Source organism: Cyanistes caeruleus, chromosome 13, assembly GCF_971803275.1.
Source record: "Cyanistes caeruleus chromosome 13, bCyaCae1.hap1.1, whole genome shotgun sequence".
NCBI lineage: Eukaryota > Metazoa > Chordata > Aves > Passeriformes > Paridae > Cyanistes > Cyanistes caeruleus.
The window spans coordinates 1,155,564-1,178,655 of NC_141713.1; the positions used below are offsets into that span (position 1 = coordinate 1,155,564).

General features: G+C 52.1%; 1 protein-coding gene across 2 annotated transcripts in view; it reads left to right on the forward strand.

Moving 5' to 3' along the window:
* The window catches only part of ITGA11 (integrin subunit alpha 11), a 32,162-nt gene that overhangs the window by 5,585 nt on the left and 3,485 nt on the right, over positions 1-23,092 (forward strand). For both annotated transcript variants that reach the window (XM_086848851.1, XM_086848850.1), the window contains exons 3-24: positions 1,462-1,565; positions 2,135-2,226; positions 3,186-3,300; positions 4,622-4,749; positions 5,209-5,357; positions 6,106-6,250; positions 6,793-6,958; positions 8,189-8,259; positions 8,696-8,840; positions 10,296-10,444; positions 10,603-10,743; positions 11,296-11,499; positions 12,375-12,505; positions 13,103-13,269; positions 14,542-14,678; positions 15,864-15,974; positions 16,305-16,390; positions 17,494-17,695; positions 19,021-19,119; positions 20,590-20,666; positions 21,543-21,632; positions 22,971-23,061. In XM_086848851.1, coding sequence (XP_086704977.1) covers positions 1,462-1,565; positions 2,135-2,226; positions 3,186-3,300; positions 4,622-4,749; positions 5,209-5,357; positions 6,106-6,250; positions 6,793-6,958; positions 8,189-8,259; positions 8,696-8,840; positions 10,296-10,444; positions 10,603-10,743; positions 11,296-11,499; positions 12,375-12,505; positions 13,103-13,269; positions 14,542-14,678; positions 15,864-15,974; positions 16,305-16,390; positions 17,494-17,695; positions 19,021-19,119; positions 20,590-20,666; positions 21,543-21,632; positions 22,971-23,061 — 2,800 coding nt within the window. The remainder of the gene's footprint in view (positions 1-1,461; positions 1,566-2,134; positions 2,227-3,185; positions 3,301-4,621; positions 4,750-5,208; positions 5,358-6,105; positions 6,251-6,792; positions 6,959-8,188; positions 8,260-8,695; positions 8,841-10,295; positions 10,445-10,602; positions 10,744-11,295; positions 11,500-12,374; positions 12,506-13,102; positions 13,270-14,541; positions 14,679-15,863; positions 15,975-16,304; positions 16,391-17,493; positions 17,696-19,020; positions 19,120-20,589; positions 20,667-21,542; positions 21,633-22,970; positions 23,062-23,092) is intronic.

The window sequence follows — 23,092 nt, forward strand, 5'->3', positions numbered from 1 at the left end:
GAATTCTGCATTCCCGTTTTCCCCAGGATCCTTTTCCCCCTTTTTTCCGGAGTTTCCCGGCGAGGTTCTCTCAGCTCAGCCGGGATTTCCCACGGAGCCGTTCCAGGATCGGCATCCACGGAATCCCGTGGGATCTCCAGCTTCCCTCTGGAGATTCCCAAGAAAAGATTCCCCAACTTTTTCCCCAACTTCTCCCCAACTTTTCCCCCAATTTTCCCCAACTTTTTCCCTAGTTTTCCTGAACTTTATTCCCACTTTCCCTGTCAATGACAGCTCCAGCTGGAGCCGATTCTCCCATCGCCAATTCCCACATTAAGACCGGAAGTTTTTCCATGAGAATCCTTGGATTCGGGAGCTTTTCCTCGCGCGAGCGATTCCGGATTGGGATGTTTGTCTTTGGAGCAGCGACATTTTTATGGAATGACAATTCCCGCTCTAACCGGGACCAGCTGCGCCCGTGGCTTTTCCAGCTGCTGGGAACAAAAGAGCTCCGCAGTTTTTCCGGAGATCTGGAGTGGGATCGCATCCATCGGAATTTTGGGAAGCTGAAAAAAAAAAAAAATCTAAAAATTCTCGTTTTTTTTTTTGGGAGCCGACAGCTGCTGGTGCCGGGGATTTTTGGGATAACCTGGAAAGAAGGGATGGATTCCTTGGGAATCTCTTCCCGCTTTGGGGTTGCTGGGTTGGAATGTTGAGGTGGAGGAAAAAGCGGGAAAAATGTTTGGATGTGCCAAAATTATTCCGCCCAAAATGGGAATGGGATTGAGCATCTCCCGGATCCTGGAGAGCGGGAGAATTCCCAATTTTCCTGGGAAAATTCCCTCCATTTAAGATCCCAAAGTTCAGAGCGACTCCAGTTTGGAGGAAATTCCCTTTTCCGGGTTTTTCCCTGGGAAAATTCCTTCCCAATTTCCTCCCCCACTCCTGGAGATCCCAAGGTTCGGCTCAGGGCTGTTCACAACAGCTCCAGGATGGAGCAAATTCCCTTTTCCAGGATTTTCTGGGGAAAAATTCCTCATGGATCCCAGTGGGATGTGCCGGAAGCGCTCCTTGGAATTCCCCATAGTTCTGCTGGAATTCCACATCCTGGAATGTCCTGGAGAAGTTCCTGGAATGAAGGGGGAGGAGTCCCTGCCCACAGGGGGGGTTGGGATGAGGTGATCCTTCCATCCCAAACCATCCCAAGTCCCTCTGGAAAAGAGGGAAGAGCTGGGACAATCCGTGAGAGGATTCCCAGGGATTTGGTGCCGTCCTGGAGCTGCTTCCCTGCTTTTCCCAGTGATTCCAGCGGGGTCTGGATCCCTCCCTCCCTTGGGAATAAATCCCAGAATTCCAGCTGGCAGAATCCCATTCCCAACTTCCCCTTCCACCAAGGCCGCTCCCAAATTGGGATTTTTTTTTTTTCCTGGGGGGTGGTGGGTTGGAATTCCCGTTTTCCCGACGGATCCGTGTTTTCCGCAGGCTTGTGGTGGGAGCTCCGTACGAATCCAACGGGCACCAGAAAACCGGAGACGTCTACAAGTGTCCGGTGCCGAGTGACGGGAACTGCACCAAGCTCAACCTGGGTACGGCATTCCCGGCCATCCCAAACATCCTGGAAAAACGGGATTGAGGGAAGGCGGAATTCCCAGAGAAATCCCAGAGAATTCCCAGAGAATTCCCAGATGCCTCCAAGGTTGGGTTGGATGGGGCTTGGAGCGGCCTGGATGGGTTTGGAATTCCTTCTGTCCCCAATTATTCCCCGATTCCCGGTTTGATTCCCAAGGGTTTTCCGGAGGAACGGTCGGAGCGGGATTTGGGACGCGGCTCTGTGGCGTTTAGGATTGGCCGATCCCAATTTCTGGGCTGTGCCATGGGAAAAACAGGGATTTCCTGGGAATCCAGGATGAGGAGCTGAGCCCTCCAAGGGATTTCCGCCTCTCCAACTTCCAGCCTCATTCCCAAAAATTTTCCTTCCTTGCTTGTTCATCTTGGGAAAAAACCCCCCAATTTTCCCAATTTTTTTCTCACTTCCCAAAAATCCCCCAAACCCGGAGTTCTGGGGGCAGAGATCCCTCTCCGGCTCAGAATTTCCGGTTCTTCCGGAGCTCCTGGGGCCATCGGGATTCCCGGGAATGCCGCGCTGTCTCCGCAGGGCGCGTGACGCTGTCCAACGTGTCGGAGCGCAAGGACAACATGCGCCTGGGGCTGAGCCTCGCCACCGACCCCCGCGACAGCAGCGTTCTGGTGAGCCAAATTCCCGGGAATGCCGCCGGGAATTCGGGAATGGGCCACAGGAGGAGGGGGGGATGGGATGGGATGGGATGGGATGGGATGGGATGGGATGGGATGGGATGGGATGGGATGGGATGGGATAGGATGGGATGGGATGGGATGGGATGGGATGGATGGAGATAAAAGAAAGGGAAATCAAGTGAAATGAAATGACATGAAATGAAATAAAGATAAAGTAAAATAAAATAAAATGAAATAATTAAGTAAAATAAAGTAAAATAATAAAGTAAAATATAGTAAATAAAGATAAAATTTAAAAAATAAAATAAAATAAAGATGAACTAAAAATTAAATTAAAAAAAGATAAGATAAAATAAAATAAATAATAGACTAGAATAAATAATATTATATTATATTATATTATATTATATTATATTATATTATATTATATCATATCATATCATATCATATCATATATCATATCATATCATATCATATCATATCTTATGTTATTAATCCAACTCCAATTCAATATATTACAAATCAATATTATCGATAATTTTATTGATTTTTTTAAATTTTTGGATTAATTTATCCATTTATCCATTTATTTATTTGGGAATTTCAATCCCTGGAAGTGTCCAACAGCAGCTTGGACAAATCTGGGACTGGAACCCATCCAGCTCCATCCCAGAATCCCAGGATCCCTGAATCCCTGAATCCCACAATTCCTCATTTCCTGTGGGATCCCAGGATGCGTTTTGTGGGATCCCAGGATGGATTCCATGGGATCCCTGGATGGATTCTGTGGGATCCCAGGATGGATTCCATGGGATCCCTGGATGGATTCCGTGGGATCCCAGGATGGATTCCATGGGATCTGGGGATGGATTCTGGATGGGATCCTGGATGGATTCCGTGGGATCCCAGGATGGATTCCATGTGATCCCGGGATCCGCTGTGTCCCGCAGGCCTGCAGCCCGCTCTGGGCCCACGAGTGTGGCAGCTCCTACTTCACCACGGGAATGTGTTCCCGCGTCAGCTCCAGCTTCCGCTTCTCCCGCAGCGTGGCTCCGGCTCTGCAGAGTGAGCGCCCACATTCCCAGCCCCATCCCGGCTCTGATCCCAGCTCTGATCCTGGCCTGATCCTGGCTCTGATCCCAACCCCATCCTGGCTCTGATCCTGCCCTGATCCTGCCCTGATCCCGGCTCTGATCCGTGCTCTGATCTGTGCTCTGATCCTGACCTATTCCTGGCTCTGATCCCAACCCGATCCTGACCCAATCCCAGCTCTGATCCAGCTCCAATCCCACCTCTGATCCCAGTTCTAATCCCGGCTCCGATCCCAGCTCCGATCCCAGCTCCGATCCCATTTTGGCTGCACAAAACAAAGCCCTCATCGACCGGGAGTTGAATCCTTTGGAATTTGGCAATTTGGAGCCAGGATTTTATTCCAGAGGGTTCCAATGAAGTTTCCTGCTTTTCCTGGAGCTGGGAAAGATTCCCAGAGGCCTGTCCTGCTCCTGGGAGCTCCTCATCCCATGGGATGTGATTCCCCAGCTCCAGAACTCCTCTGGTGTTGGTTCCCAGGGCAGAGGGATGAATTGGGAAAAACGGGATTTGGGAGGGGATCAAGGCAGAAAAAGCCCAGCCCAGCACCACATTCCCAGGGGATTGGAAAAGAGGGGCTTGGAAAAACGGGATTTTCGGGATCAAGGCAGCAAAGGCATCAAATTCCCGTTGTTACATTCCCGCCCTCGCTGCAAAGGATAATTGGGATTTTTGGGAGTTTCAGGAAGTGTTGATTTAGTGGGATACGAGGCCGGCTCCTCTCCGTGATTCCCAGGATGGGATGGAGGCACACCCAGGATCCAAGTGATCCATGAGTGACTCCAATCCATGGATCCTTTCATCCATAAAAACCTACAGAGTGATAAAAATCCAGGAATTTTCCAAGGAACAAGCGAGACTGAGATGATCCTGAGCGAATTTTTAAGGAAAAATCCTTAAATCCTTCCCGCTCCGGCTGCAGAGCCGAGCCCTGGGGTCCCCTCCGGGGTTTTTGGCTGCCTCTGGAGCCGAGAATTTCACGGGAAGGGAGGAAATGCCTGCCTTGTGTTCCATGGCAGGGCTGGGAATGACTCAGGGATCAGGAACGGAGCCGGATCCTGCTCCCCTTTGAAAAAGGGGATCAAATTCCGAAGCTGAACCCGGAATGTTATTCCTCGGGAGCGATCCCATCTTTTCTCAGCAGGAGAAGATTCCTGTGGCTTCTCCCCGCCAAAGCTCTTTCCCAAACGATCAAAATCCCTTTTTTTTTTCCCGGAAAAATCCCAAGCTGGAATCAAAGCTGTAAATCCTACCCCTTTGCGAGGGGACTTGTAATAAATCCCTGGATTTTCCACAGGGTGCCAGACCTACATGGACATCATCATCGTTCTGGATGGATCCAACAGCATTTATCCGTGGGTTGAAGTCCAGCACTTCCTGATCAATATCCTGAAAAAGTTTTACATCGGTCCCGGCCAGATCCAGGTCCTGAAACGTTTGTGTCATCCCAGGGCCATTCCCAACGTCCCTTTCCTGTGGGAATTCATGAAAATGTTGGGATTTTCAACTCATCCCGTGGGGAAAAGTGGTGCCGTGAATGTTCCCGAGGGAGCTGTGGAGGGATCCCAGATCCCGACGGGAACAAGGAGGGTGAAACCCACGGGAAGGAGCTCCCCGTCCTCTCCAAGTAAACATGGGTTGATTTAGGCAGGAATTTGGGCTGGGATTTGAGCAGGAATATCCCAAATTTTCTCAAATTTGGTCCCACCTGGAGATGCCTCTGCTCCAAACTGGGGCACACCTGGACCACCCCAAAACCCGGGATCAGAGCAGGGAGGAGCGCCACAAAACCGGGAATGAATTTGGGATGGAATCCGAGGGGCGATTCCCGCGGGCAGGACCTCGTTTTGGTGGCACCTTTGGTGACATTCCCGTCATTCCCAGGTGGGAGTTGTCCAGTACGGAGAGGATGTGGTCCATGAATTCCATCTGAACGACTACAGGTCCGTGCAGGACGTGGTGGCGGCCGCCAGCCACATCGAGCAGCGAGGGGGCACCGAGACCAGGACCGCCTACGGCATCGAGTTTGCTCGGTAAATTCCCACCTGGATTCCCGGGAAAACCTTCCCCAATCCCTGGTTTTTATCTCCCTCCTTCCCTCTCCCTTTGTTGTTGAAATGAGGGAACGGCCGGGGTTTGTGGGGAAATGTCATTCCTTGGAGGCTTTGCCAACGGCGCTTCCCAAAATTTCTCCGTCATCGTTTGGGGATGGAGCGGATTCTGGAATTGTGTCCTCTCCTTGGAAGCTCCCAGCCCCCAAATTCCAGCAGATCTCCTGGAAATCCCTGGAGAACCCCCAGGAACCCAGGACAGCTCCATCTCCTCCCTTTCCAGGGACAAATCCTGCTCTTTTTCCCGAGCGCTATTCCTGCCACAGAGCTTGGAATTTTAGGTCGGAAAAGAGGTCAGAGGTCAAGTCCCAAAGTGCCGCATCCCCGTGGCTTTGAAATCCCTGCAGGAATGGCCATTCCAGCACCGCCTGGAAAAGTTTTAGGCGGATTCCGAAGGATCTCGGCCAGATCCCGAACGATTCGTGTCACACGCGAATCCACCTTTTCCATAAATACTCCGGAATTCCGTCAGAAGAGCGGGATTTCCGCAGGGGTGGATAATCGGGTGAAGAAAATTTTCCCTCACGGGGAGAAACCTTTTTAGAGCGAGGCCAAAACTCCTCGGAGCGACTCGGGATCCATCCCCTCACCCGATTTTAGGGAACGAAGGCTCCTTTCCCGGAAAAAAAGCGGGAAAACCGCACATCCCCCGTCTTCTCTTGGCTCGCAGCTCGGAGGCGTTCCGGAAGGGCGGCCGGAAAGGGGCGAAGCGGGTGATGATCGTCATCACGGACGGGGAATCCCACGACAGCCCGGACCTGGAGAAGGTGATCGAGGACAGCGAGAGGGACAACGTCACCAGATACGCCGTGGCGGTGAGCCGGGGGGTGGGCACGGTGCTGCTGCGGGGCTTGCTGCTGCTCCGGGAATTCCAAAGCACCGGGATGGCCCATCCCAACTGCTTCTGGGGCATTCCAAGGGTTCCTGTCCATCCCCACTGCTCCTGGAGCATTCCAAGGGTTCCTGGAGCATTCCAAGGGTTCCTGGGGCTGGTGTTGCTTTTGGGATGCTCAGCTCGGGATTCAGCTGCTGGAGCAGGAGCCGGGACCAGGGACAGGCGGGACCCCAAATTCCATGAGGAATGTCCTGGAGGAACTGCAGCAGCTCCTCTGTTCCCACAAAGCCGTGTCAGATCCCAGGATGGGGCTTCTCCCACATGGACACCCCGGATGGGTTTATCCATCCTGGGAAAACCCAGAGGAGCTGCTGCCTCCATCCCTGGAAGCACCCAAGGCCGGGTTGGACGAGGCTCGGAGCCAGCTGGGATGGATCCAAACAACGGGATCACCTTTATGATCCAAACCAAAAATCTGGGAATTCGAATCCCGTGAAAGTCTGGCCTTTCATTCCCGCCCAGGTTTTGGGTTATTACAACAGGAGAGGGATCAACCCTGAGGCCTTTCTGAACGAGATCAAATTCATCGCCAGTGACCCCGACGACAAACACTTCTTCAACGTCACCGACGAGGCGGCGCTCAAGGACATCGTGGATGCTCTGGGAGAAAGGATTTTCAGCCTGGAAGGTCAGGGACGCTCCCGGCTCATCCCAATCTGCCGCTGATCCTTTTTTTCCCCTCCGGATTTGGACACGGTTCCACAAAATCCGGGGGGAAAATCCTGCTTGGGGTATCTTGAGATGGAGGGGAATGTTTGGGGCTCGGATAGAGGGAGGTGATTTTTCTGAAGGATACGCCGCGTTCCGGACGCCGGAATTGTGGTGGCTTTGATTTTCCTTTTTATAGAAAAGCCCGGAGATTTGGGAATTTGAGGAATGGGGGGAATTTGGGCCTCATCCATCAAAATCCAGGGATACAAACAGGAGCTTCCCGGGGCGCCAGACACGGGATGATTCTGGGGATAACGTCGGGATTTCGGCTTTATTGGCTGAAATGAAATATCAGGAAATATTTCTGTCTTAAATGTCAGCTCTTGTGACAGTTTTGTCGCTCTCCCAAACTAAATTTATCCGAATTTCCGAGGAAAAATGCAGCCTGGAATGAACGATTGGAACAGGAGACGGAGGGGGAATGAAAGAGTTTGAATTTTGGGGATTTGGGCTCAAACCAGCTCCCAAACTCCTCACAAGTTTCCCACTTTTCTCTGTCCAGCCTTGGCACTTCCCTGTGGAAGTTGTCCTGGGTGAGGAATTCCCACAGTTGGAATTGGGAAGGGAAAAACCTGGGAATCACCGGTTTTGGGTGATCTTGCAGCTCTGCAAGGGCAGATCTGGACCCCAGCAGAGCTCCCAGACCTCCCAATGGCACGAGGATGTGGGATTGGGGGATTTGGGGAGAAATGGGATCATCATTGGGATGTGGAGCTGCTGGAGCAATTCCAGAGGAGGCTCCGGAGCTGCTCCAAGGGTGGAGCCCCTCTGGAGCCAGGCTGGGAGAGCTGGGAATGTTCCCCTGGAGAAGGGAAGGATCCAGGGAGAGCTCAGAGCCCCTTGCAGGGCCTGAAGGGGCTCCAGGAGAGCTGGAGAGGGATTTGGGATAAGGGATGGAGGGAGAGGACACAGGGAATGGCTCCCAGTGCCAGGGGGCAGGGATGGATGGGATATTGGGAAGAAATTCCTGGCTGGGATGGAATTCCCAGAGCAGCTGTGGCTGCTCCTGGATCCCTGGAATGTCCAAGGCCAGGCTGGAGCAGCCTGGGATAGGGAAGGGCTGGAATGGGATGGGATCAGGGCCCAGCCCCTCCAGGAAAGCAAAACTCTCCGTGAAACACAAATTCCCATTTTTTTTTTCTTTAAGGAACCAACAAGAACGAGATCTCCTTCGGACTGGAAATGTCCCAGACTGGATTTTCATCCCACGTCGTGGAGGTAAGAGAGGAAATGTGGGAATTCTGTTTTGCTCCTGCCTTGTCCTGTTTATCACCCCCCGCTCCAGGTGGGAGATCGGGATTTGGGACAAATTATTATTAATTATGGGGTTAAATCATTAACGTGAGGATAAGGAAATCCTGCTGGATTATCCCATGGGAAAGGGGGAGTTGGGAGACCCGAGCATTCCTTCGGATCTGCAGCACCTCCTCCCGATGCCGTGACCCCTTGGGAAGGACTGGGATATCCATGGAAAAAGTGTTTGGGAATTTCCCGGGGAGAAAAAACACATTGGAAAAGCAGGAATAGGGTGGAAGCGGCATTCCAGCGTTTTTAGAGCCCTCCAGCATTCCCGGTGTTTTGGGAAGAGCGGTTTCCTGGTCTGTGTGGGGTCAGAGGGATGGAATCCCACCAAATCCCTCCGGTTTTCCCACAGGACGGGATCCTGCTGGGAGCAGTGGGAGCCTATGACTGGAATGGAGCCGTCCTGAAGGAAACCAGCAGCGGGAAGGTCATTCCTCTGCGGGAATCCTACCTGCAGGAATTCCCGGAGGAGCTGAAAAACCACGGAGCCTACTTAGGTGGGGAGAGCTGAGCTAAAATTCGGGATTTTATCCTTAAAAATAGGAAGCACGGGATTTTATCCATGGCAGACTTGTGGGATGCAGCACAGGAGCATCCACAGCTGGGAAGAGCCCGGCTCCCAGCCCGGAGCGGGGCACAGACGGGATTGAAATCCAGGAGCAGCCGAGCCAGCGGCTTCATCCGCAGCTTTCCTTGGAACGCTTTCAAAGCGCCGATGGAATTTCATGCCTGGGCAGGAAATACCTGCTGGGTTAATCCATTCCATGTGCAGCCGCTGAAGCTCTGGAATAAAAAACCTCGGCCTGGATCGGGAAACGCGGCCTCTCCTCGGAGGGAGGCGGGATTCTGTGGGATCGGCACCCCAAGGCTCTTCCCTGGAATCCATGGGGTGACAGCAGAGCGTCCCCCCGGAGCTGTGGGTGTCCCGTGGGAATCCCTGAGCTCTCTTTCCCGCTGCCCGGAGGGAGGAATCCGGGAATGTTGAGGAATGCTGGTGTATCCTGCTGAGGAGCAGCCGGGGCAGCTCCGGGCTGGGGTTTGGTTTGGGAATATCCCTCCAGGAGAGGCTTTTTTAGGGAAAGAGGAACCCCAGGTAAGGCTGGTGAGCAGGGAAAGGGGGCTGGAAATCCCTGGAGATACTCAAAATTTAACTGGATGTGATCCCAGGGATTCAGTTTCACGGCTGGCCAGACTTTGAGCTCCACAGAATCCCAGAATCCTGGAGTGATTCGGGTTGGAAAGGAACTTGGAGCTCATCCCATCCCATTCCACCTTCCCTTATCCCAGGTTTCTCTGGGCAGCCTGTTCCACTCCCGAGGATTTGAGTGGAATTTAAACCCGAGCCTGAAGATTCGGGAACCTGGACTTGGGGCCGAAAACCAGGATTTGGCAGCTTTATATTCCCACAAAATCCCGTCTGCAGGCGTGGAATCCCAGTAGGAAAACGGGATTGCTCAGGGTCACCGGCTCAGGCAGGGCTATTTCCACGAGGAGGAATGGTTTGATTGGATTCATGGATTTTATTGGATTGGGAATGTTGACATCAAGCTCCGGCAAAGCTTTTCCTGCCCGGTGTTCCCATGAGGAGCGGAGCAGCGGGAGCTGCGACTTCCCAAGGCCCGGCACCTCGCGGGTGTTTGTCCAGCTGGATTTGAGCCGTGGAATGAAACATTCAGAAGTCCAGGAATTGCAGGAATTGGATTCATCCCGGATAAAAGAAGGATTTGCACAGGAAGCGCAAATTGGGCAGCGCCAAAACTCCCGGCACGGCTCCGGCAGCACCGGAGCGTCCATCCGGGTGATTCTATCTTTGGAAAAATCCAGGTTTTTTAAGCTCCTCTTTTTGGGAAGCGGCCAGAGCCGTGTCAGCAGCCAGGGGCTGAAGGAAAGCAGATCCCGGGAGCAGGCAGGGAATTCCCGGGATTCTCACTCGGCGTCCGTCCCTTTTCCAGGTTACACCGTCTCCTCCGTCGTCTCCACCAAGCATGAGCGGATTTACGTGGCAGGAGCGCCGCGCTTCAACCACACCGGCAAAGTCATCCTGTTCACCATGCACAGCAACAGGAACCTCACCATCCACCAGGCCCTCAAGGGAGAGCAGGTAATTCCGGACGGGAATTTTACCCCTGGCAAAAAAATCCACCCTCTCCTTGGGTTTTCCCAATGGGAACGGTCGTGGCCGCGCCCGCCGGAGTTGGGACATCCCTGCGGATGGCAGGGAATGACGGCGGCGTTCCGGCGGCATTCCGGCTCCTCCAGATCGGCTCCTACTACGGCAGTGAGATCAATTCCCTGGATGCCAATGGCGACGGCGTCACCGACGTCCTGCTGGTGGGAGCGCCCATGTTCTTCAGCGAGGGCCGCGAGAGGGGCAAGGTCTACGTGTACACCCTGCGGGGGGTGAGTGGGGACACCGCAGGGACCTCCTGACGCTGTCCCACTGGTCACGGACCCTCTGGGGGTCCGGCATTCCCGGCTCCCGGGTGGGTTTGGGATGGGAGATTTGTTGTGTGGGAATGGGGGCGTTCCCTCTGGAGAAACCATCTCCAGCTCCATGGCCTCCTCCAAACTCGTTCCCACCAGGGAGAGCTCAAAGCTCCTGCCCGGTGCTTCCCTGAGGAAGTTGTCCTGGGTGAGGAATTCCCACAGCTGGAATTAGGAAGGAATTCTCCCAGTTGGAATCAGGAAGGAATTCTCCCAGTTGGAATTAGGAAGGAATTCTCCCAGTTGGAATTAGGAAGGAATTCCCACAGCTGGAATTAGGAAGGAGTTCCACAGTTGGAATTAGGAAGGAATTCTCCACAGTTGGAATTAGGAAGGAATTCTCCCAGTTGGAATTAGAAAGGAAAAACCCTCCTTCCTTATCCAATCCCTGCTGGAGGCTCCCTCCTCCTCCCAGCCTGGCTGCCGACCCTTCGGGAATTGTTCTCCCGCCTTTTTCCCCTCCGGCAGAACCTCTTCGTTCCCAGCGGAGCGCTGGGGGATCTCCAGAGTTACCAGAATTCCCGGTTCGGCTCCTGCATCGCCGCCGTTCCCGACCTCAACCAGGACTCCTACAACGACCTGGTGGTGGGGGCCCCTCTGGAGGACGAGCACCAAGGAGCCATCTACGTTTTCCTTGGATTCCAGGAGACCATCCTGAGGAAGTACAAGCAGGTGGGGCTTCCCCGCGCTTCCTTTTCCTCGTTTTTCACGGAAAATACCGTGGGATATTCTGGATATTGGATATTCGCGGGAAGGAATGTCGTTGGTGCCGGTTTTAACGGAGCGGGATAAATCAACCTAAATTATTCCATGGAATGGCTGGGGGAAAAAAAACCTTGGAATTAAAAGCAACGTTTAGAGTTTGTTGTGAGGGATTGCTATAGGTTTATTAATTCTAATTAAATTTTTAATTAGAATTATTTTATTAATTATATATAATATATATAATAATGATATAATAGAAATATATGTAATTATATAATATATGTAATATATAGAATATAAATAAATGCATAATATAAATAAATATATTTATATTTATATTTATATTTATATTTATATTTATATTTATATTTATATTTATATTTATATTTATACTTATATTATCATATAGTATAATTATGTAATATAAATATATATAATATGTTATGTATCATTATGTTAATTACACATTATTTATTTATTATAATTATATCAATACTATTACTATATTAATATAAATTGATTAATTATTCTTAATTAGAAATAAATTATTTCTTAAAACTTATTTATTACATTTTTGATAAATATTAAATACTCTTGATAAATATGAACTAAATTTAAAATAAAATTTTAAAATTTAATGTTAAATTAATTTAAATTAAATTAATATTAATTATTAATTCTGCTGCTAAATCCAGTAAAAATCTCCAAAGAGAATTTGCTTTCATTCCCTGGAAATTCCTTCTTGGAAGGGGGAATTTCCAGCGGAGCCAGCCTGGCAAACCCTTGGCAGGCGGGGACGCTCCCGCCGGGATCCAGCCTGGATCGCTGCCGTTCCTTTCCAGCGGATCGCGGCCGCCCAGCTGGCTCCGGGCCTGAGCTACTTTGGCTGCAGCATCCACGGGCAGCTGGATCTGAACGAGGACGGGCTGGTGGACTTGGCCGTGGGCTCGCTGGGCAACGCCGTGCTGCTCTGGTGAGCCGCCGATCCTCTCCCGATCCCCCTGCCCAAATCCTGCCGTGCTTCTCCCAGGAAAAACCGATCCCAGCGATAATCCACGGAATCTTTCCCGAATAACCGACCCCTGCCCAACGCGGCCGGGGGATCTCAATCTCCTGGGGCTCTGAGGAGGTGCCAGGGTTGGTTTTCTGTTGAGTTTCACCCATGGGTTCTCCACAAACCCCAGATTCCTTTGTGGGGATTTTCCCAGGATCCTTCGGGTCCGATTTAATTAGAGGAATATTTCAAATGTTAATTAGTGCTCAAGGGAGAAGGGACGGAGGGTGGCTGTGCCTGGATGAGATGGGTCACCTTGGAGAGGCCCTGTGGGCTTCCCAAGAGACAAAAAACAAGAGGGAAAGAGAGGGGAAAATAGGAAAAAGAGGGGAAAATAGGAAAAAGAAGGGAAAATAGGAAAAAGAGGGAAAAGGAGGGGAAAGAAGGTAAAGGAGGGGGAAAAAAGGAAAAAAGAAGGGAAAAAGAAGGGAAAAGGAGGGAAAAAGAGGGAAAAAGAGGGAAAAAGAGGGAAAAAGGCAAACCTGGAGCTGTGGGATGTCCCATCCCTGTCCCCAGGTCCCGCAGCGTGGTCCGGATCAACGCCAGCCTCCGCTTCGAGCCCTCCAAGATCAACATCTTCACCAAGGACTGCAAGCGCAACGGGAAGGAGGCCACGTGCATGAGAGCCTTCGTCTGCTTCACCGCCCTCTTCCTCTCCCCTCACTTCCAGACCGCCAGCGTGGGTAAGGACAGAATTCCCGTTCCTGCCCCAATTTTTGGGATGGGAACCATGCAGGAGCTTGGAGGAGCTCATGCGTCCATCTGGTGCTTCCGAGTCTAAATCCCACCTCATCCCTCACCTGTTCCCTGGGCTGAGCTCTCCTGGGATTTGCCATTCCGCGCTCCGTGTGACAGGAATGTCGCCACAGCGGGACAGGAGCGCCCGGCCCACGTTCCGCAGGGCTCCTCCATCCCGGGATCATCCGTCTGGGACACATCTGCCGGCCAGATGTGCGTTTTCCATAATATCCCAGGGAATCTGCGGAGCTGGCTGGCTCTCCCGTTAAACCCTTGGACGGTGCTGTGACCCCGAGTCCCCCCGGCGGATTCCCGGGAGGCAGCGATAGCGGCAAACACCGTCCAAGGAAAAACGGGATCCAAAGGAAAAACAGGATCCAAAGCCAAAGGAAAAACTCCCATCGCCCCGAGCGAGAGTTTTGTTTTGTGCTGACAAATCCAGCGTTTTTCTCCCTGCTGCTCTCCCCGTGGGATAAAATCAGAGTGGGATTTCTTTATTTATTTGATTTTATATTTATTTCCACGTGGAAGATTCGGCCCCTCTGCTCTGGAGCCGGGCTGGGAGAGCTGAGAGTGTCCAGCCAGGAAAAGGGAAAAATCCAGGGAATCCTCAGAGCCCTTCCCAGGGCCTGAAGGGGCTCCAGGAGAGGGATTTGGGACAAGGGACAGGACACAGGGAGTGGCTTTAAGCTGGAAGGGGGATGGATGGGATATTGGGAATTGTTCCCTGGGAGGGTGGGGAGGGGCTGGGATGGAATTCCAGAGCAGCTCTGGCTGCCCCTGGATCCCTGGAATGTCCAAGGCCAGGCTGGAGCAGCCTGGGACACTGGGAGGAATCCCTGCCACTGGAATGGGATGGGATTTAAGGTCCTTCCCAACCCAAACCGGTCCGGGTTCGGTGGCTCTCCAAAATCCCTGCTTGGCTGGGAATCTCCAGCTTCTCCCCAACAGCAGCTCAGGAAGAGAAATTTCTCCAAAAATCATCCAGGTGAGGGGTGGGCTCCGATTCCTCCAGAGCAACACAGGACATTAATTAATTAATAATAATAATTAATATTGACAGGCAAAGAATTCCACGCCCGCGCAGATTTCACATGGCCCCTCGCAATAATCCATTCCTAAAACTCCTCGTTTGCTTTTCCCGGAGCTGCCTGGGGTTTCCCTGGATTTCCTGCTCCTTGCCCGGGGTTTGGGATGAGCTGGCCGTGTCCTTGCAGGGCTCAGGTACAACGCGACCATCGACGAGCGCCGCTACTCGCCCCGGGCCCACCTGGACGACGGCGCCGAGCGGGCAAGGGGGCTGGAGCTGCCGGCGGGCCAGGAGCGCTGCCACAGCCTCCCCTTCCACGTCCTGGTGAGTGTGGAACAAGGCTGGGAATGAGCCTCCTCATCCCGCTGGATTCCTCCATCCCCTGAATTCTTCCATCCCCCTGAATTCATCCATCCCCCTGGATTCCTCCATCCCCCTGAATTCATCCATCCCCCTGGATTCCTCCATCCCCCTGGATTCCTCCATCCCCCTGGATTCTTCCATCCCCCTCAATTCCTTCATTCCCCTGGAATCCTCCATCTCCCTGGATTCCTCCATCCCGCTGGATTCCTTCATCTCTCTCCCTGGATTCCTTCATCCCCCTTCATTCCTCCATCCCCCTGGAATCCTCCATCCCCCTCAATTCCTTCATCCCCCTGCATTTCTCCATCCCACTTCATTCCTCCATCCCTCTGGATTCCTCCACCCTGCTGGATTCATCCATCTCCCTCCATTCCTCCATATCCCTGGATTCTTCCATCCCCCTCCATTCCTCCATCCCCCTGGATTCCTCCCCGCCGGTTTGATGCGGTCGGGGATGGAGCTTCCAGCACGTGGCAGCTGCCGGCTCCCCAAGCGGTGACATCATCACAGCTTCCACATGCTCCGTGTCCTCGGGGAGCTCCTCATCCCAGCTTCCTGCTCCAAAATTCCTGTTTTTTTCCCATGGAGATGGCCCTGGCGGTGTCCCCCTGTCCCAGCCTGGGGTTCGGAGCTGGTGGATCCCTCGCTCGCAGGGAACGGCTGATGCACAAACCTGGCCAAAGCCAAACATTCCCAGGGAATGAGGAGAATCTCATGGAAGCCAGGCAGGCTCCAGCTGCCAGACTGGCCCGGCCCCAAGCCCCGGCCTGAACTGCCGTGAACTTTTGGGAAATTTGAGGCTGGAGCTGGAGCTGGTGATTTAGCCCAAAAAACATCTCCCTTCAGAGCATCCCTCTGCACCCCGGCACAAAGAACGGGAGGAGCTCCTGGGGGCTTCCAGAGGGCAGGGTTAGCTGGGATACAGGGAGGGAATTCCTGGCTGGGATGGAATTCCCAGAGGAGCCGTGGCTGGCCCCTGGAAATGTCCAAATCCAGGTTGGATGAGGCTTGGAGCAACCTTGGAGCATGGGATGTGTTTTGTATTTGCATCCCAGCTGTGGCTGGGGGATGCAGGACAGATCTGGGACCTTGGAGGGACACCTGAGGTGTCCTGGGCTCCTCTCTGACCTTCTCCATGTGCCACAGGACACGGCAGATTACGTGAAGCCGGTAACATTCTCCATCGACTACGAGCTGGAGCACACTGAGCACGGCCCCATGCTGGAGGATGGGTGGCCCACCTCGCTCAGGGTCTCTGTAGGTAGCAGCTGCCACCTCCCCGATGACACCTCCCCAGTGACACCTCCTAAAGTTCCTCCCAAAGTTCCTCCTCCCAAATGCCACTTCCCAAAGTTCCACCTTCCCAAGTTCAACCTCCTGAAGTTCCACCTTCCAGGTGCCACCTCCCAAAGTTCCTCCTCCCTGATGCCACCTCCCTGGTGCCACCTCCCAAAGTGTCACATCCCAGGTGACACCTCCCAAAATTCCACCTCCCAGGTGCCACCTACCAAAGTTCCTCCTCCCAGGGCACCAGGGCAGATTTATCTCCGGGAAATCGTCACCGAGCTGCTCTCGTTGTCCCCTCAGGTCCCCTTCTGGAACGGCTGCAAAGAGGACGAGCACTGTGTCCCGGACCTGGTGCTGGATGCCAGGAGCGACATTCCCAGTGCCACGTGAGTTGGAGACCCGGAGCATCCTCCAGGAGTGTCACCAGCTCGGGGGAGGCTCCAAACTCCTGCCCCGATCCTCATTCCGTAAATTCCGGCTGGATGGATTCCTTCATCCAGCATCACCACCAGGTTCATCCCAGCCCTCCATGAGGCGCTCCTTGGAGCTTCTGAGCCTCTCCCCGCTCCCTGCCTGGAAGGAATCCGTGGTTTTTCGGGGAATTTGGTGCCATGGTGATGAGTTCCAGGGATACAAATCAGGAAATAACAGGGAATTAACTGCAAGGCTGGCATGACCCACCTGGCAATTACAGGCTTGACTCATGGAAAAAATTCCACGCTGCAGCTCCGTGGTTAAAGAGCTATTAAAGGTTATCCCTGAATCCACAGGAGCCGCTGGAGCCCCTCTGGAGCCAGGCTGGGAGAGCTGGGAATGTTCACCTGGAGAAGGGAAGGATCCAGGGAGAGCTGGGAATGTTCCCCTGGAGAAGGGAAGGATCCAGGGAGAGCTGGGAATGTTCCCCTGGAGAAGGGAAGGATCCAGGGAGAGCTGGGAATGTTCCCCTGGAGAAGGGAAGGATCCAGGGAGAGCTGGGAATGTTCCCCTGGAGAAGGGAAGGATCCAGGGAGAGCTGGGAATGTTCCCCTGGAGAAGGGAAGGATCCAGGGAGAGCTCAGAGCCCCTTGCAGGGCCTGAAGGGGCTCCAGGAGAGCTGGAGATTTGGGATAAGGGATGGAGGGACAGGACACAGGGAATGAAGGAGGGATGGGTGGGATATTGGGAAGGGATTGTTCCCTGTGAGGGTGGGGAGGGGCAGGGATGGAATTCCCAGAGTGTGGAAGTGTCCAAGGCCAGGTTGGACGAGGCTTGGAGCCACCTTTGCTGCTGGCATGGGATCTGCTTTTTCCCTACATCCCAGCTGTCCCTAGCATTCCTAACAATTCCCAATAACGTCTGAGAAAGCATCGCACCGATGGCCAAAAACCCCCAAATTATGGACAACAGGAGGAATCCGTAATTCCTCTTTCAGCACAGCAGGGCAGAGGGAGAGCAGGGATTTCCGTGCACCACCCATGCCGGTAAAATCCCGGGAATGCCCCTTCTGCAGGGAATTCTGCCGGAGGGCGCTGAGGAGGGGGGACTGCTCGGCCTTCAGCCTCTCCTTCGATGCCTCCGTCTTCGTCATCGAGAGCAGCAGGAGAAGGGTGGCCGTGGAAGCGACGCTGGAAAACCGCGGGGAAAACGCCTACAGCACCGTCCTCAACATCTCCTTCTCCAGGAACCTCCAGTTCGCCAGCTTGATCCCCAAGGTGAGCTCCCGGCAGGGGAGATCCGGGATTTTCCAGAGGCGCTGCTGATCCCGGCCGGATGGGAAAGCTGCAGCCTAAAGCAGAGCCCAAATCTGTCTCCGTCCCTCGTAAATCCGAGCTGTTTACGGGCTCCGTTTCGCAGCGCTTCCAGCTCTTTGTTTTGGAAATACAAAAAAGGTTTGAGTTTTAAGAGCCTGAGCGAAGGTCAAACACAGAGGAAATTATTTCCCTCTATTTTTCTCCTGCAGTTGTTTAAAAATATTCCCTGAGCACGGCCAAGTTCCCGTCAGGAATGAATTTTTGCAGCTGAGAAATAACTCCTGGAAGTAGGAGCTGATCCTGGGAATGTGGCCACAGCTCAGCAGCGAGCCGGGCGATGCCACCTCTCCGTGGCCTTCCCTGGATCATCCCCAAGTGTCCCAAAAATGTCACTCCCCCACCCAGTCCATCCTGGAGCAACTCCTCCCTGCTCCCAGCGAGGTTTGGGAATGTGCTGATGCTGCTGAGCCTTCCCTCACCCCCCATGACTTCATCCCAGCCCGCAGTTCCCGGCTCCGTTGTTTTTCTCCGAGCTGTGCCAAGGGAAAATTGTGGGGCTGGCTGCCCACAAAAGAAGAAAAATGCATTTTTTGGAGATTATTCTGAACGAAGTGAGGGGAGCAGGGAAAATCCCTGGGATGGTGGGGAACAGAAAGCGGCGGCTGCAGGAATATTTACAGCTGCTCATGGAGGAGTCGTGGATAACGGGCTCCTGGCTTACAAAGCTTATAAAGCTTTGTCCCTCCTTACAAAGGAGCATCTCGTGGTTGGCTGGTTTCGGTTGTTGGTTAGTTTCGGTTGTTGTTTGGTTTCAGTTGTTGTTGATTTCGGTTGTTGGTTGGTTTCGGTGTCTGGTTGTCGATTGGTTCGTTGGTCATTGGCTGGTTGGTTTTTGGTTGGCTGGCCATTAATTGGCCATTGATTGGTCATTAGTTGGCCATTAATTTGCCATTGATTGATTATTGGCTGGCCATTGATTGGTCATTGATTGGTCATTGATTGGCCATTGGCTGGCCATTAGTTGGCCATTGGTTGGCCATTGGTGGGCCATTAGTTGGCCATTGATTGGTCATTAGTTGGCCATTGATTGATCATTGGCTGGCCATTGATTGGTCATTGATTGACCGTTGTCTGGACATTGGTTGGCCATTGGTTGGCCATTGATTGGTTGGTTGTTCCCCCAAAGCCAAGGCCCATTTTGAGCCCCTCAGCCATTCCCAGTTTCCTGAAGAGCCGGCTCCCGGGGCTCATTCCCGGTGTCCCGGACTCTCCGTGTCCCGTTTCAGGACGACACCGACATCAACATCGACTGCGCCAGTGACGAGCGCCACCCCAGCAGGAGGGTGTGCAACGTCAGCTACCCCTTCTTCCGAGCCAAGGCCAAGGTAGGACATTCCCGACTTCCGTGGACCTTCCGGGGTCACATCTGGCACATCTGGGCAGCCCTGGACGGGATTTTGAAGATCAACTTTTGAGTTCTTCCCTTCTGGAGTTTGAAAGGAATCTTAGGGAATGGGATGGTTGGGAAAAACCATCGTAGGATGGTTGGGATCCTTCCCCGGTGCCCCAGAGTCCAGCCCAGCTCCTCCAGGTGATGGAATCTGCCTCCAATCCTCTGGAAAAATTTAATGTTGGCTTCAAACCATGGATGAGAACTTCCCTCAGCTCATTCCCTGCAGGATGAGGCTCCTTCCCTGCCTGAGAGGTTTTCCTTGCCCTGAGGTGCCTCCAGATCCCGTTTGGAGTCAGCCCAAGCCCCCCTGGGTGGTGGCATCCTCCAAAACAGTGTTCCCGGTATTTGGGATCAGCCCAAATCCAGTGAGAACCGTTTTTATAAGCCATAAACCCTTGGGAAAAAAAATCAGATTCAGGGATAAGGTGGGGGAAGGAAAAGCGGGGAGCTGCAGGTGCTCAGGATCCGTGCAGAATTCCACAGACCAACACAAGCAAGATCTGGAGAGAAAATCTACCCAGCTCCTCTGTCCATCTGAAATTTTTCCATGCCGATGATGGATTTTCAAGGCCTGGGGGGTTTTCCTTGCTCTGAGGCCCCTCTGGATCCCATTTGGAGCCAATCCAAGCCCTCCTGGGTGGTGGCATCCTCCAAACCGCTGTTCCCGGTATTTGGGATGAGCCCAGCTGATCGTTTTTATAAGCCGTAAATCTTTGGGAAACATTAAATTCAGGGTTAAATTGGGAAAGGAATAGCGGGGAGATCCGCTCGGGATCCGCACGGAATCCCACCTGCCGCCCATGGGAAAAGGGACCAACACAAGCCAGACCTGGAGATAAAATCTCCCCGGCTCCTGTGTCCGCCTGAAACCTTTCCTTGATTATGATGGATGAGCCTCGGGCACCAGGCTCGGCTTTCAGGCTCCCAAAAACCCCGTGGGATGCCTGTGGCTGCACGAGGAGCCGGCTCCCCATGACCGACAGGGCCGGGAATGCGTCCGTGGGCCGTCAGGTAGCGCCGCTCCTGCCAAGACAAAGACAGGCTGGAAATAAATGGAATTTTGGCTCCGGAGCCACGGGAGCTTTAATATTCCAGTCAGCTGTGCCGGCCCAGACGGTCTGAGGTCACGGCAGATGTGACATTTATCACATCGATCGCGTTTTATTGGTGTTGGCTCTCTCCGGCTGCCTCCCCTTCCCACCAATCCTGGGCCTCTAGAGGGATCTGATTCCAAAGGGAGCTGCTCCCGTGGCAGGGGCTGAGAGAATTCCTGCCAATCCTCCCTGCCTGGAAAGGCTCTGCTCCATCCCGGTGGGATCGGGAATTGCGTCTCCCACAGGGTTAGCGCTCAGGATTTTATTCCCTGGGATGTTTTTCCCGATGTTTTCCCCCTTCTCCGCAGGTCGCTTTCCGCCTGGATTTTGAGTTCAGCAAGTCCGTGTTCCTGCAGAGCATGGAGGTCTACATGGTGGCCAGCAGGTCTGGGGATGCTTTCTCCCTCTGGAATCACGGAATCATGGAATGCTTTGGGCTGGAAAAAAAGCCCAGCCCTTCCCCCATCCGATCCCAGGGTGTCCAACCTGGGATGCTTCCCTTGGGATTCCTTCCTCCAGAGCCAGAGGTTTTCCATGGAATAACCCCATGGAGTTGCTGTGGGTTATCCCAAACCTGGATATTTTTTGTTTATCCGGGGATTCACATCCATGATTTTTCCGTGCCTGCAGAAGCTCCCACCGCAAATATTTCCCAGGAAAAATATCTCCTAATAATTTTGCAAAGTTCTCCCTCCTCCCCATTCCTGCACAGGTCAAGATTTCCCAAAGGGAAATGCAGGGAAATCCTGCAAAGAAAGGGAAAATCCTGCAAAGAAAGGGAAAATCCTATAAGGAAAGGGGAAAATCCTGAAAAGAAAAGGGAAAATCCTGCTAAGAAAGGGAAAATCCTATAAGGAAAGGAGAAATCCTACAAAGGGGAAATCCTGCAAAAAAAGGGGAAAATCCTACAAAGAAAGGCAAAATTAAATCAGCCTAATATTTATTAAATTTTTAATAAATGAATTAATTAATTTAATTAAAATATATAAATTAATTATTAATTAATTAATTAAATAAATAAATTAATTTAAAATAACATTCCCCAATTATCAGAGCAGAGGATTCCCTGTCCCGCTTCTCCCGGGAGTGCCACCTCCTCCAAAACCTTCATAAAAATCCCGGGAATAAAATCCCGCTTTGGACCAAAAAGCAAAAAAAAAAAGAAAAAAAGGTTCAGCATTCCCCAAAAAAAATAAACAACCCCAAAATTCCCGGTGGGATTTGGCTCCTGGCTGAGCCCCGGGCGCTGCTGCCATTGCAGTGACAGCGAGGAGAAGGAAAACACCAAGGAGGACAACGTCGCCCACCTCAACCTCCAGCTCAAGTACGAGGCCGACCTGCTCTTCACCAGGTGAGGGATTTGGGATGGGACACAATTCCCAGGAAATCAGGGATTGGGAAAAACCCCCTTGAGCCTCCAAACCGAGGATTCGGGGGATTTATGGAAAAAACAGGAGCCATAAAGTGAGGGCTTCGTATAAAATTCCCTAGCCGTGAGGAGCTGGATTCTGCCGATGTTAAAAGGTATAAATTTCGTTAAAGAGGTGTGAGGGTGAGTTTTTATGGGGAAAAAAAAAAAAAAGGGAATTCTTGGAGGGAATAATGGCCATAACAGGTGTTCTGGCGTCTGGGCCGGCAGCCATCCCACAAAACCATCAGAGGGGAGCTCAGCTGCGGGATGAGCACGGAATCATTGGGAATTCAAGTCTGGAAAAGCCAGGGATGAAGGCAGAGATAATTTAGGAAGCTGCTGATGGGAAAATCAGGGATCCCAGAGCACATTCCCTGGCGCTGCTTGCTGGAATTTTTAGGGGATTTTTCAGCCCTTCAGTCATTTAATATTTTTTTTTTAAATATTTTTTTCCCCCTCAGACGCCACGGATAAAATTCCTTTAATATTTAGGATTTATGGGAGTGAGGGGATTCTCCGGTTCGGAACGAAGGGAAAAGTTGGAGGGGAAAAAAAAAGAGCACAAAAAAATATGGAATTTGGGAATTTTGGAGTGAAAAAGGAGGGAGAGAATTTTAAGGAATGTGGGGGTTTGGGGCCATCGCAGGTGCTCCGGAGTGGGTTCCCACAGGATTTTCCTGGCGCTTTTCCCACCTCTCCAGCTGCAGAGCAGGGATTGATTTACCTCCTGTGGCATCCAAACCTCAGCCAGGGCCTGCGATGGCTCTGCTGCTCTAAAGAAGGGAAAAAATCCTGCAAAGAAAGGGAAAATCCTGCAAAGAATGGGAAAATATTGCAAAGAATGGGAAAATCCTACAAAGAAAGGGAAAATCCTGCAAAGAATGGGAAAATCCTACAAAAAACGGGGGAAAACCCTGCAAAGAAAGGGGAAAATCCTATAAAGAATGGGAAAATCCTACAAAGAAAGGGAAAATCTTATCAAGAATGGGAAAATATTGCAAAGAAAGGGGAAAATCCTACAAAGAAAGGGAAAATCCTACAAAGAATGGGAAAATATTGCAAAGAAAGGGGGAAAACCCTGCAAAGAAAGGGGGAAAACCCTGCAAAGAAAGGGGGAAACTCTGCAAAAAAAAGGGAAAATACTATTAAAAAAGGGAAAATCCTGCAAAGAAAGGGGAAATCCTTCAAAGAAAGGAGAAAATCTTGCAAAAAGGGGGAAAATCCTACAAAGAATGGGGGAAAATTCTGCAAATCCTTCTGTCACCGCTTCTCCCACAGGACGTCGAGCCTGGACTATTTTGAGATCAGATCCAACAATTCCCTGGATTCATCCAACCCCATGGGGCCCCCCTTCCACTGCACCTTCACGGTGAGCAGGAATCGCATCCCTGGGATCTCCT